Genomic DNA, 15322 nt, shown 5'->3' on the forward strand with positions numbered 1-15322 from the left:
TATGCACATGTGGGGGCGTAAGGTGATCTCGTAAGTAAACTGCTCCCAGGTTATTAAGCGCTTTGTATACTAATAGCAACCAGTGCTGTTCTCTGGCAAGAGCTCAGACCTGTCAGGAATCATGCTGCAGCATTCTGCACTGACTTCAGATCAAGCCAATAAATGAATTTCAATAGGGACAAATGTTAGGTTCCGCACTTAAGAAGGAAGAACCAGCTGCACAAATATAAGATGGGGGACATCTGGCTTACCAATAGTCCATGTGAAAAGGATCTTGGGGCCTTAGTAGACCACAAGCTTTAACGTGAGTCAGCAGTGTGATGCAGCATCAAAAAAAGCCAATGCTGTTCCAGAAGTATAGTGTCCCAATCAGGGGAAGTAATATTCCTGCTCTGTTCTGCCTTGGTCAGACCACACCTGGAACAACCGTGTCCAGTTCTGGGCAGCACAATTTAGAAAGGATATTGACAAGCTGGAACGTGTGCAGAGATGAAGATGTTCAAGAGACTGGAAACAAAGCATTATGAAGACTGGTTGAAGAAGCTGAGTATGTTTAGCCTGGAAAAGAGGAGATTGAGAGGAGATAGGATAACCATGTTCCAATATCTAAAGGGCTGTCACATGGAGGAGGGAGCAAGCTTGTTTACGCCTGCTCTGGAGGCTAGGACTCAAGGCAATGGCTTCAAGTTACAAGAAAGGAGCTTCCGACTAAACACCAGGAAAAACTTTATGGTGGTAAGAGCTACTTGACAGTGGAACGGTCTCCCTCGGGAGATTGTGGACTCGGTTTTTAAGTAGAGGTTGGATGCCCTCTGTCATGGATGCTTTAGTGGAGATTCCCGTATTGCAGGGGGTTGGACTAGATGACCCGCAAGGTCCCTTGCCAACAACTCCAAAACTTTATGACCCTGAGCACCCTTAATAAATCTTGCTTTATTATTATCAGTGCTTTTTTCTGAGGGGACGCGTACCCCTACCTTGAGCACCCTTAATAAATCTTGCTTTATTATTATCAGTGCTTTTTTCTGAGGGGACGCGTACCCCTAAACATTTTGTGAATCTAAGTTTTGCCTCATTGAGAGAAAGTATTGCAATATGAGTAGGAAAATAAGAGTACCCCTAAACATTTTTTTAAAAAAACCCACTGATGATGATGATTTTATTAGAATGTAAGCCTGTAGGGAGAGACAGCTTTGTTTCAACTGCTTTTAATGCCGCACTTAAGCCACTCTGGGGAGGGTTAGGGTCTCCCATTTTGGCAGAGCAACGGAAGCCCCCCCTGCCATTCAGCCGGGCGCGAGTAGCCCGTATGTACAACACCCGTGAGGCAAACTCGTCGACTGGTGGGGGGTGGGTGGGCGCCATTCTTTCCGCGGCCGGGGATAGGTGGAACCTGGCGCAGGCGCGCTGCGGGCGCCCTCTCTCACGTGACCCTCGCCCGCCAGCGGCAGAGCGCGAGGCGGTGTGCGTGCGGAGGTGGGAGGGGGTAGAGGGAAACGGAGCCAGGAGCGTTTATAAAGCCGGCCGTGGTCGCGCGGAGGAGGAGAAGAAGACGAGATGAGGCCGGCGCTGGCGTTGCTGTTCCTGCTGGCTGCGGGGCTGGGCGGCTCTGGCGCTCAGCCGGACGGGTTGCCCCCCGGGAAGAAGCTGCGCATGGCCTACGCGACGGGGCCGCTGCTCAAGTTCCAGATCTGGTGAGCCCGGCGGGGGGGAGGCCTCCTGCTCCTTCCTTCTCCTCCTCAGACCTTCCTCCGGCGGGGGTGGGAGGGCGAAGCCCAGAACCGACAGCGCGCCGTCGCTCTGGCCTCCCTTCCCCGCCGAAGCCTCGCCCTGCGGAGGCCGGAAAGGGAAGGGAGGCGAAGGGCGAGCGAGGAGGGGGCGAAGGGAAGGGCTGACAACGCGAGGCATCGGGGGGGGGAGAGAATTAGGGGAGCCCCCGGGGAGGTGTTGGGGGGCGAAGGGCGGCAGGTCCGCACATGAAGGTGTGGAGAAGCCCCTTCACTCCACGGGGAAAGTAGAGGGCAGGCTACGTCGGAATTCAGATAAGAGTTGTTTTCCCAGGGCAGGAAACGTCTCTGTCTCTTACTTATTGAATTTATATACCGCCCTATACCCGGAGGTCTCAGGGCGGATCTTATCTATCTCTCTTCTCCCCCCCCCCCCCGATTTCAATCGCTTTAGCCTTTAGACTCACCTTTAACCTCAAATAAACATGCATCTGGGGATCCCATTTCTTATTATCATCTCTCTCCCCCTCCCCCCACATCTACCCCAAATATCTGTATGGCAGTAGTGCAGCTGTTTTGGCCCACCTCGGATCAGGCCATGGCCCACCAGTTGAAGACGACTGGCTGTGGCCCTTGATGGAAGACATTAGGGTTGCTACAATAATGTTGGCTTTCTGATAGGCAGGAGGCATGAAATGAGAGGAGGGAGGGTTGGGCAATGCTGTCCTTTCGGTGCCGAGCTCACCTTGAATATATATATTGTGAAATATGGGGCTTGAGGAGGATAGGTGTTCAATAGGATGGGGAAAGACCAGGAGGCCCTGAGCGATTAATAGATTGAGGACAAGTTGGTGTTGGCAAAAAGAGTTTGGGATTTGAGGATGAGAAGTGGTCTGAGTAGCAGGGCGGATTGGTGGAACTATGTTGACTAGTGGGGGGGGGAGTTGGGGGTGCCTGGTGATAAAAAAATGTGTTTATGTAAGGGCTTTCAGAAACGGTGCGGTGGTGCAAGAAGTCGAGGGGGCGGTATAGGAACTTGGACCCTGCAGGTGAGGCAGAGTTTGAAATTAGTCAGGTGCCAGGCACATTTTTTACCTGGCTTTTCTACCATTTGCAACCAAGGGAAGAGGCCTAGGCACCAGGATGGCACCTGACACCTCTATCATCTAGAAGTGCATGCCTTGGGATCATTGGATCTGGTCTGTTTTCATACATTAATACCCCATCCTGTAGAATTCTATCAGTTATATTTTATCTGTGCAATAGGAATGAATTTCTGGAACCAAAATGCTTTTTCTGTGCAGGCTGAGCAGGAGCAGTCGCCATTAAGAAAAAGAGGTTGGAACATGACAATATATGTGTCGACTGTCCCTGGATCAAGTGGCTTTTCTTCTTTAAGTTCTCAAAGCTCTTAACCCAACTCAAGGTTGTCATCTGAACTAGCCAGATGTTTAACTGAGAATCAATCAGTCAGTCCATCATTGAATAGTAAGACTTTAGAGCCGTCTTGCCTCACAATGGCAACTAGACATTGTTTTGGCGACTGTAAACCTGGTTTAAGGAGCCATTTGGTGCCTAGCTTGTATATCTCAGTTTCTAACGCTGGGAGGACATGGTTTGTCCACACGCCAGTATGTGTGAGGATTCTATACTGAGGGAAGCAGTTTATAACATGAAAGGAACCTTAGTTCTTGTTTAGGACCTAAAGGTATACATAATGTGTTGACCTGTCAAAAGTGGAGTTGCCAAATGGTACTTGTCTAAATAGTGCTCTTTTCCTTTGGATACTCATGTCTGTCATAAGGTTTGTGATCCATTAAGGGGAATAGTCTGTACTTTTGTATTTATATTGATGAAAGCCAAATACATGCAGCACAATTGCTGTGCATGTTTACCCAAAAGTCAGTCCCACCATGTTCATTGAACTGAAGTCCTAGATCTGTGTACATTGGATTGATGCTTTGGGTTCCAATCCAGAGTAAGCTTATACTGGATAAAAGACTATCCTAATGAAGTTGCTGAGGCTCATATCTGAGCAAACATGCTTAGAATTGCACAACGTTTTATATAAAGGAACTTCTAAACAGCAAGTTGTAGTTAGTGATGGGGTTCAGTAAGGCATTTTTTATCTAAAGTTGGAAAATAACAAGTCACAAACAACATTTTACAGTATTAACAAAGTTGCTAATAATATATTTATATGCAAACTGCTATTTGGATATGAGACTTCAGTCTGAATATGAATAATGGATTTGGAATTAGCAAAAATAGGAAAGTCAATTAAAGTGTGGAACAAAAATGTTAGTACTTTTCTCTAAAAATAACTATTTAATGGAGTAATGGTTATAATTCTGAATTTCAAGCAGTTTTTCAGCATTTGCCCATATCTAGCAATCCAGTTTTCTTTCTGTAACATGCTCTTTCTTCAGGCTTTCTTTATCAGCTTCAGCACTGTTCATTCTTGTGTTGGAAACATTCTTCATTTTTAAAGTTTCACCATCTATTTATTGCAATTTTTTCAGGCATTGTTACTCCTTGTGTTAGCAGTGTTACATCAGCATAGCAACGCATCACAGTTGGGACCAAAGGGAAAGAAAAGCAGAGTCATTTAAAAAACATTTCACATTAGTTTTCTATGTTCCCAGTTCTATTACTGAATGTTTTGAGTAATATTTGTGAATTGTGTGGATTCCTCAGTAGCTATTTAGCTTTTTTTTTAATCAAGAAGCCCTGTTATAAATGTGAAAATCCCAATTTTCTTTTTCTTTAAAAAACAAACAAACCTAAAATAAATCTCCCTTGTCTTTGAAGAGGACAACCATAAGGCAGAACTGTGGCTCTCAAAATAAAACTCAGAAGAGAATCAAACTGGGAGGCAAGTAAAGGAAACTCAAGGCTAGAATCATAAACATCTGGAAATTTTGTTCTTCTGGTGTACAGTATCCCTATGACCTGATCACCATTATGCATAAATTTCATGGAAGGAAATTGTGGATTATTTGTGCTAGTGTTCGAAATATTTTAGAGACTAGTTTGCTTCAAAACAGTTTTCTTAAAAACTCCTCCTAACAACAAATGGACACAGCAAGGGGATGGAATCCACAATATACAAAACACTGCTCCAAAATCCCACAAACCCCCTCAACATAGGCAAAAAACAATGAGAGGATAACATAGTCTATGAGGTTAACCCCACACAATGGACTAGAATGTGGTCTAAACTTCCCTTTAAATCAATGTTGGTTAAAAGAAAAGAACTCACCCTGAAACACACAGATTGTACCTAACACCATGGAAACTAGTGCTGATATGCCCAGGAGCCTCACCAAAATTCTGGAGAAGCTGCACCTCCACGGGCACATACCTTCACATGTGGTGGGAATGCCTCAAAATCCAACTCTTCTGGACATCAGTCATACAAGAAATGCGCAAAATAACTAAGCAAGTATTAGATGTCACCCCAGAACTGGCCCTACCGAACATCTTCCAAGATAATAATGCCCACTAATATTATAAAGAGCTCATAACCCACCTACTCTTAGTAGCCAGAAACCTCAGCCAGACACTGGAGAGACCATTCAGGAGTAAACCTGGACCAGTGCTATTAAATAATATGGGAAACAGCCTTACTAGAAAAACTAACCAATCAGCTGAAACTGACACAGGGACAAATAGAAGAAGATGCCTTCACCTCAGTATGGTTCTCCTTTATCACATACATAGCTCAACAAGACAACAGCAAGAGTCCACTGATAGCCTACAAATCAATATGGCTAACCTGATCCAAAAATCCACATCCTCACACGCTCACGCACATAAACAAATCTCACTATAGCCAACCAAAAACCATCAACCACACCCTAGGCCACCCCCAACCTCTCTCATCACCAAGGAAATATAACAAGCGAATAGTAAGAGCCTATACAAGTGACGCTGACACAAAACCCCACATAAACACTCAAAAGAAGAATAGAAGCATCACCTCACAACCCCTCTCTATCTCCACCCCTCTTTTCTTCTCAACCTAATATTGCATGCAACACTAATGTCTCACAACAAATGAAACTGAGATGCAGAAAGGACAACTTGAAAAAAGAGACAATGCAAATCTTTTTGTAAACTAAGAAATCTTTAATTTAAAAAACCAGTTTTCTTTAGAGGGCCATTACTAGTGATTTTTGTAGTGATTGCTTAATGTAATAGTTTTTACTAAGGCATAGCTGTACAGTGAGCTACACAAGAGAAGTCAATTACTAAAGTCCTTGGGCTCTTTGGAAATATATGATGTGGAACAGAAGAGATAATACCCAGAGCTGTAGTGGGAACACCAAAAACGTAAAGAGTTTTGATACAACAATCAAGTTTCCAGGTGGTATTGTGACATGAGGAGAAAGTGTGTTTTAATTTTCTGTCATTTTCTTCTTGGAGAGTTCTCGGCTGTATTCCATTTTCTTACTGTTTTTTTTTGCGGATACTTTCAAGGAAAACAAACCGTTGACTCATTAAGTTTCAGCATTGGAATTAATTATTACCTACAGACATGTTTTGGAAGCTCTCATACAGTTCGGATTTCGCCTTCTAGCTGGCTTGGTTAATATTTTCATATCATACTGAAGGCTCTTGCTGCCATCCAAGCTATTGCATGACTTTAGATAAAATATTTAGTTGATTCCCCAGAACCAGAGGTAGGGGAAATGGAACACACACACTGAGATCAGTGTTAGAAACTCAGATATATAATCTAATCTACAAATGGCACCTTAAACCTAGGTTGCACTTGCCACAATGGGATATCTAGGCACCTTTTATGGTATTTATTATTATTATTTATTATTTCATTTCTGTACCACTTTATATTTTAAAGAACAAATCTCAAAGCAGTTTATAACACATTAAAATATCAAATAAAACAAATCCAAGCTTCAAGGAAAATATTTCAGATCCTTCTTTAAGTGACATTTTGCCTTCCCTAGTCTACAACCTGGCACCTAGAGATCTCCACCTGGCTGCAATTGAACCCATGCTAGTCAAAGTGAGAGCATTTGGGTAAAAATTAAGGGAGAGAAGAATAACAGTGACCTCATTGTGGGAGTTTACTATAGATCCCCAAGCCAAACGGAGGACATAGATGATGCCTTCCTGGAACAGATGGCCAAGCATGCAAAAGGAAGGGAGATAGTAGTAATGGGGGACTTCAATTACCCGGATATTTGTTGGATGTCAAACTCAGCCAAGAGCATAAGGTCAAACAGATTCCTCACTGGCCTTGCAGACAACTTCATTGTCCAGAAAGTGGGAGAAGCAACAAGAGGAACAGCCATTTTAGATCTGGTCCTAACCAATGTTGATGACCTGGTTAGTGGGGTAGAAGTGGAAGGATCATTATGCGCGAGTGATCATGCTCTTCTGAAGTTTACTATACAGCGGAAAGGAGCAGCCAAGCATACTAGGACTCAATTTCTCGACTTTAAGAAAGCTGACTTCATAAAACTTAGGGAAGTGCTGGGTGAGATCCCATGGACAGTAATACTAAAAGGAAAGGGAGTTCATGATGGCTGGGAGTTTGTTAAGAGGGAGATAGTAAAAGCACAACTTCAGGCAATACCAATGACACGGAAACATGGAAGGTGCCTAAAGAAGCCAGGGTGGCTATCTAAAGAACTTTTAACTGAGTTAAGATTAAAAAAGGATGTGTACAAAAAATGGAAAAGGGGGGAAACCACCAAAGAGGAATTCAAACAAATAGCCAGCACGTGTAGACACAAAGTCAGAAAAGCTAAAGCACAGAATGAACTCAGGCTTGCTAGAGAGGTTAAAAGCAACAAAAAAGGCTTTTATGGGTATGTTCGTAGCAAAAGGAAGAACAAAGAAACAGTGGGGTCACTCAGAGGAGAAGATGGTGAAATACAAACAGGGGACACAGAAAGGGCTGAACTCCTCAATGCCTTCTTTGCCTCAGTCTTCTCCGATAAAGAAAACAATGCCCAACCTGAAGAATTTGGAGCAAATGATTCAGCAGAGGAAACACAGCCCAGAATAACTAAGGAGATAGTACAAGAATACTTGGCTAGTTTAGATGTATTCAAGTCTCCAGGGCCAGATGAGCTGCATCCAAGAGTATTAAAAGAACTGGCAGATGTGATCTCAGAACCACTGGCAGTCATCTTTGAGAATTCCTGGAGAACAGGCGAAGTCCCGGCAGACTGGAGGAGGGCAAATGTTGTCCCTATTTTCAAAAAGGGGAAAAGAGAGGACCCAAATAATTACCGCCCAGTCAGTCTGACAGTCTGTGAGCACCTAGAAAGGAATGCTGTGATCACCAATAGTCAGCATGGATTTCTGAAAAATAAGTCATGTCAGACTAACCTGATCTCATTTTTTGACAGAATTACAAGCCTGGTAGATGAAGGGAATGCAGTGGATGTAGCCTACCTTGATTTCAGCAAGGCATTTGACAAGGTGCCCCATGATATTCTTGTAAAGAAGCTGGTAAAATGCGGTCTTGACTATGCTACCACTCAGTGGATTTGTAACTGGCTGGCTGACCGAACCCAAAGGGTGCTCATCAATGGTTCCTCTTCATCCTGGAGAAGAGTGACTAGTGGGGTGCCACAGGGTTCTGTCTTGGGCCCGGTCTTATTCAACATCTTTATCAACGACTTGGATGATGGACTCAAGGGCATCCTGATCAAATTTGCAGATGACACCAAACTGGGAAGGGTGGCTAACACCCCAGAGGACAGGATCACACTTCAAAACGACCTTGACAGATTAGAGAACTGGGCCAAAACAAACAAGATGAATTTTAACAGGGAGAAATGTAAAGTATTGCACTTGGGCAAAAAAATTGAGAGGCACAAATACAAGATGGGTGACACCTGGCTTGAGAGCACTACATGTGAAAAGGATCTAGGAGTCTTGGTTGACCACAAACTTGACATGAGCCAACAGTGTGACGCGGCAGCTAAGAAAGCCAATACAATTCTGGGCTGCATCAATAGGAGTATAGCATCTAGATCAAGGGAAGTAATAGTGCCACTGTATTCTGCTCTGGTCAGACCTCACCTGGAGTACTGTGTCCAGTTCTGGGCACCACAGTTCAGGAAGGACACTGACAAACTGGAACGTGTCCAGAGGAGGGCAACCAAAATGGTCATAGAATCATAGAGTTGGAAGAGACCACAAGGGCCATCGAGTCCAACCCCCTGCCAAGCAGGAAACACCATCAGAGCACTCCTGACATATGGTTGTCAAGCCTCTGCTTAAAGACCTCCAAAGAAGGAGACTCCACCACACTCCTTGGCAGCAAATTCCACTGTCGAACAGCTCTTACTGTCAGGAAGTTCTTCCTAATGTTTAGGTGGAATCTTCTTTCTTGTAGTTTGGAACCATTGCTCCGTGTCCGCTTCTCTGGAGCAGCAGAAAACAACCTTTCTCCCTCCTCTATGTGACATCCTTTTATATATTTGAACATGGCTATCATATCACCCCTTAACCTCCTCTTCTCCAGGCTAAACATGCCCAGCTCCCTTAGCCGTTCCTCATAAGGCATCGTTTCCAGGCCTTTGACCATTTTGGTTGCCCTCCTCTGGACACGTTCCAGTTTGTCAGTGTCCTTCTTGATGGTTATTTGAGGGGTAATCCAAAATGCCACATAAAAGAGTAGATTAAATATTAATTTACATGATACTTTTGCATTTACAGAATTGTGTTCAAAGTAATTTGCAGTGCGGGTGGCGCTGTGGGTAAAAGCCTCAGCGCCTAGGGCTTGCCGATCGAAAGGTCGGCGGTTCGAATCCCCACGGCGGGGTGCGCTCCCGTTGTTCGATCCCAGCGCCTGCCAACCTAGCAGTTCGAAAGCACTCCCGGGTGCAAGTAGATAAATAGGGACCGCTTACTAGCGGGAAGGTAAACGGCGTTTCCGTGTGCGGCTCTGGCTCGCCAGAGCAGCGATGTCACACTGGCCACGTGACCCGGAAGTGTCTCCGGACAGCGCTGGTCCCCGGCCTCTTGAGTGAGATGGGCGCACAACCCTAGAGTCTGTCAAGACTGGCCCGTACGGGCAGGGGTACCTTTACCTTAATTTGCAGTGCATTAAAATGTAGATTTTAAGGAAAGACTTTGGGGGGGGGGGGAGAGAGCTGTCACCACTGTTCAAAGTCAGTGGGAGTTATGATGGAGACCAAGAAACATTTGGGCAGATGAGGATGGTGAAGTTGAGGGAGTAAATTGTTTTTAGGGAAATCTGGAAGCACGCTAATTCCAATTGATTACCTACAAATATATAATCTTAGCAAAATGTTTATGCTTAACTACACACAAACTAATCATAATAAAATATTTCTTTTCAGTGTTTCCTGAGGATACAGACGGGTGTTTGAGGAGTACATGCAGGTTATTAGCCAGCGGTACCCAGACATCCGCATTGAAGGGGAAAATTATCTCCCTCAGCCTCTTTATAGGTAAGTTTATTATGAAATAAAATATGACAGAAACATGAGTTTAGACCTATTATTCCTCTTGTTTATCTAATTTGGTACCTATGGCACGAGTTCAGTTTCATGAGGCTAGCTAAACTAATCAACCCACACTTGCAAACTAGTAATGATAGATTGCTTTTGCTGTGGTTAGAATGTTTACACTAATGATGATGCAGAAGAGAGAGCATAAAGAAGTGGTGAGCTTTTTGCATTATGACAACCTGAAGAACTAAGATCTCAGCCCAGAATTGCATTCATTAACTGGAATACAGGCGACTCCCCAGTTACAAGGGAGCTTATGCTCCTGAGTACTGCATGTGTACTTGAAATCATATATAGTGGGGAACATGTATCTAAAAAGCCTGTAAACACCCTTTTAAACTTCTGGAAACCCTTGAAAAACCAGCACCACTTACCAGACTGCCACGAATGGTGGCAGTAGTGGCTCTCAGTCTTCCTCATCACTGCAGGATGATGTGGAAACAATGACAAGTTGGGTAGACTGGTACCCCAAGGTGTTCGGCTATGGGTCAGATTCTTTTGCTGCTATCCAAATTCCAACTGTCCGCAGGCCTCAAAGGGCATTGCAAAGGCTCATGGGACAGCTGTTTCCTTGCTCTTTCCACACCTTTTTGCAGTTTAAATTGAATTATTTCTTTCCCAGCACCATGCACAAGTTGAACACACATGTGGGGAGTTACATATAGTCTTGCATTTTAAATGCAACGTTTTCAAATACGTAATAGTGATAAGATGAAAGATCACTAAAGTTACTGGAATAGTGACAGGCAGCTGGGTATGGCATAATCTTTGTCGTTTTTGATAAGTTTAGGAATAGCCTTTGGCGACTAACATCTCTCTTTCTTCTCCCAGACATATAGCATCTTTCCTGTCAGTCTTCAAACTAGTGTTAATAGGCTTCATTATTGTTGGCAAGGATCCTTTTGCTTTCTTTGGCATGCAAGCTCCAAGCGTCTGGCAGTGGGGCCAAGAAAATAAGGTAAAGAGACTACTTTTTCCTCTTACAACATCACTTTTTTCATGGAGTAGAGATTGGTTTCCTGGTGTTCACACAACTAAATTTTCCCCACAAACATGCACTTTGATATAGCTTGAAGGGGAAATTGCTACAGAACACACACATGCACACACCAATCGTACCTTTGTTGTTGAACACCCTGGAACTCATATGTTTTGGCTCCCGAACGCTGCAAACCTGCAAGTGATTGTTCCAGTTTGTGAAAGTTCTTTTGGAACCTGAACGTCCGATGGGGCTTCCGCAGCTTCTGATTGGCTGCAGGAGCTTCCTGCAGCCATTCAGAAGCCTTGATTCGGTTTTCAAACGTTTTGGAAGTTGAACGGACTTCTGGAACGAATTCCATTCGACTTCCAAGGTACGACTGTATATCTTTAAGAGGGCTGGAAAAAAAAATAATCAGCTTTTTGAGCTGCAAATAAGAATATGTCACCATTAGTTATGGTTTCTTCTTTGGTGGCTGGTGCAGAAGAGCAGAAAACAGCAGCACTACTTTTCAGATGAGGCAAGGATTCTGGTCTAAGTAGTATCTTTAGTATTAGAAATTCTGAAAAATAACTAAACTTATGAAGTAATGGGTTAAATATATAACCACATGATCTTGGATAATCCATGCAGAAGAAGCTGCAATCTTAATATGAGCTGAAACATAAATCTTTCACTGTGAGATCTTTTTATGCCCTGTTGCTGAAGATTGCATCATTTTATCCTTTGGGTATAGCGCCAAAAGCACATTTAACATTCTGGAGTAAAGGGAACGATGCCTCTAGGGTTTGAAACAGAATAGTAGTAAGACAACTTATGTAGAGCATATGTGTATTTGCTTACTTGCTTTATAAAAAGGGGTTTTATTTTAGAAATAATAACCGTCCTGATTTTATTCTAGCAATCTGTGTGTCATACTGGTTATCACTTGGTATTTATCTTACTTAAGTGTTATAAATGAACCCTCTGAATTCAAGACAGGGAAGGAAAATGAACAAATTTTAATTTAGAGTCGCAAAGAAAGGAGATCACTTTCATCAAATATTAGTATCAGCTGAATATAGAGCTAAACTGATAAAAATGTTTCATCATTTAAAGACTAGCATTTAGATTAATGTGTTTAATTTTTAGGTCTATGCTTGTATGATGGTTTTCTTCCTGAGCAGCATGACTGAGAACATTTGTATGTCAACAGGTGCATTTGAAATAACTTTAAATGGTGAGTTCTGAACAGCTTTTGTGTATTCTCGTTAGCTTAGGAGGGATTTTGTGTTAATTGTACCCATTGTTAAGTATTTATGAAGCTACCAGCTGCATTTGGTTCAGAAGACCGAAATAAAGGGTCTACTTAAGATGACCCTATGTCAAAATTGTGACTAGTGTGAGTGATCCCTAAACTTTCACAAATAACTAAAGCTATAGTATTAACAGTTCTTAAGTAATGTGCCATTTAAAAGACCTCTGCAGTGTAAGTTGATTGAACATTGACAGAGTAATCTGTTTGTCAAGAAAGAACTTTGCACACAAATTCTTCATGCAAGCCTTGTAAACAGAAGTATATATATTTTTAATCTAGTTTCTTCAGAAGCTTGGTAATACTTCATTGCATGTACATTGGCGAGAAACTGGTATTTGTGGGGTGGAGATGGGAGTGAGAGTGAACCTATACTGTATACAAAAGCTTGTATCAGTTGTTTTTCTCTGGATATCCTGGCAAGCATAAAATAAGAGCAGCAACTGGCAGTTCCTACACTGTACAAAAAGTAGTTTAATATGCTAATCATGTTCTTTACCTCCTACACTTCTTATTTAGATGTTCCAGTGTGGTCTAAGCTACAGTCTGGGCACCTTCCTTCCATGCAGCAACTTGTTCAAATCCTCGATAATGAAATGAAACTCAACGTGCACATGGAGCAAATGCCACACCATAGATCATAGCCCCATCCATCAGTACTGAAAACTTCTTGTAAGTTTGTTTTGAAGATTACTCAGCTAGGTATTTGATTTGCAAGATAAAATGGTAATAAATAATCCTTGTATTTAATCACTCGCCTGATAGCTTTTGGCTGACAAGGGATTTTATGCAGGCAAGTAAGTGGGCTGGTGGATCAGGGACAGATAATTCCATCCCTATTTTCCAGACTTGTTTTTCTGTGCTGGCTGTGGAAGAAGGAGCTTCTCTTCCTCTGGAAAAATAGGCTATTGGCCTCTTTGCAGGCTAGCAAAAAAAATTGCAACTAACTTTCATGCGGTTAATGTTTCATACACATGTTCAGCATAGGCTTAACATGGAACTTCTGGAACTTGGTGACTGTCAGTGTTAGCTCTTTCCTTTGCTAGATAACTTCTACACATGTTGTCTCATGTAGTAGTAGCCTGGTGGCATGTATATTAAATATCAATTCATTATTTCTGTTTGCCGAGCTTCTAGTGTGTTGTTGTTCTAACTGAATATAGTAGGTTTTCCATGGCGACATTGGATATAGAATGGCTTTGGGTATAGTTATTTGATCTATTTTTGTAGCACAACCTACTATGTTTTTGCTATGTTTTTCAGACATTAAGCGACACTTTCAAAAGACAACATGAACGAAATAAATGACGGCCTGTACTGAAGACAGAATACTTGTTGGTACAGACTGGATGCTCTCCTCGTTTTCATGTTGTTCCTGAATATCTTAATGCAAGACCCCTTTCAGTGCTGGTATATTTCAAAGTACTGCACATTCAAAGAGTGCAATAATACTATATAGTTGTTTTTTTTAAAGTTAATTCAACCACTCTAGAGCTAGACAACGCAGACATTAATCGATAACAATGTTTTGGGTTGGATACATAGTTAATTGCACTTAGTTCCAATTGAAATCAATGTAGTTTAAGTGCATCTAACTTAGGGCTAGACCAGCTAAGTTCTACTTGAACTAGACCCGCTGAAATTAACAGAACAGTTCATTATTTACTGGGTCTGCTCCAAGTATGACCAATGTTGGATACAACCCATAGCCTAGATCCAACACTTTTATTTTTATTTCTAAGAAGATGACAAAATGCTTTAATAACCTTATTTTTTTCATTGGAAAAGTTGTCTGATCTACTGTGTGTGAAATTTATGTTCCATTTGTAGTTAAAATTGATCTCTTAGGAGTACTGGTTATCCTTTAAACTGGTCTGGATAAAAATTGGTGGCTGTCAAACATTGCAGATTTGGTTATGTAAGTTTTGTATATTTTCAGAGTATATTGCTGAGTGAATGGTGCATTGTATAATAAATTATAGAAACAAAACTATATGCAGAGTAAGTACCTAAGTGTCATGACTTCAAAGAAGACCAAGTGCTGTTTGAATTCCCTCAGCAATTTTGAAGTCTGTTTCTGGGCCACTCTAAATGATCAAATAGCTTGGCCTTTATTCTGTCCTAAATATGAGCTAAGCAAACTAATTTAAATAAAGAAATTTCATCTACTGTGTGAAAGACCTTGAATCATTTTATGAATTCGTCTGTCTGGCGACTGTGCTTGAAGAAGAAGAAGAAAAACACAAGACAATGTTTAATATTTATGGTGGCTTTCTTGTTTGAAACTTCAACTTCTGCAATTCACAACACATCAAGTTACAGTTACAGACTTAGGTTTGGAAAGTACCAAATACATTGCCTGTGATAGAATACTTTTAGCCTAGTAACAGCCATTTCCTCTCCTCCGGCTTCTTAGATAGAAAGGAAATTAAACATTCTAATTACTGAGCTGGAAGAATGTGTTGGAAGTCTATGAGAAACCACAACTATTTATATTTAAGCCATGCAGAAAAGACTGTTTTGTTGGATCCAGTGTAGCTGTTCTATTTACAGAAGGGATTGTAAACCACCAGAGGATTCCACAAGCTCAAGCGTATTTTGCAAATTCCTTATACAGCAACCCATGGCGCTTTTCTGTGATTGCAAGGAGAATTGGGGGGACGGGACACCACCTACCTTTTGCCTCCATTTGTGAGAGTGTTCTGTGACCAAAACTGCACTCTCATTTCTAACACAGTAACTTACTTGGAAGCAGCTGGAGGTGGCAGAAACATAACTCATCCTTTTGTTTAGACTTGAA

General features: G+C 42.2%; 1 protein-coding gene across 1 annotated transcript; it reads left to right on the top strand.

Annotated features, from left to right (window-relative positions):
• The first annotated feature begins 1439 nt into the window (after window positions 1-1439).
• On the top strand, window positions 1440-14690 carry SELENOT (selenoprotein T). The gene is made up of 6 exons (XM_053390273.1): window positions 1440-1694; window positions 10079-10189; window positions 11081-11207; window positions 12360-12447; window positions 13042-13194; window positions 13786-14690. Exons 1-5 carry the CDS (start codon window positions 1558-1560, stop codon window positions 13164-13166), a joined length of 588 nt encoding a protein of 195 aa, XP_053246248.1. The 5' UTR covers window positions 1440-1557; the 3' UTR covers window positions 13167-13194; window positions 13786-14690.
• Window positions 14691-15322: the final 632 nt, after the last annotated feature.

The sequence above is a fragment of the Podarcis raffonei genome, chromosome 5 (assembly GCF_027172205.1).
Source record: "Podarcis raffonei isolate rPodRaf1 chromosome 5, rPodRaf1.pri, whole genome shotgun sequence".
NCBI classification, from domain to species: domain Eukaryota; kingdom Metazoa; phylum Chordata; class Lepidosauria; order Squamata; family Lacertidae; genus Podarcis; species Podarcis raffonei.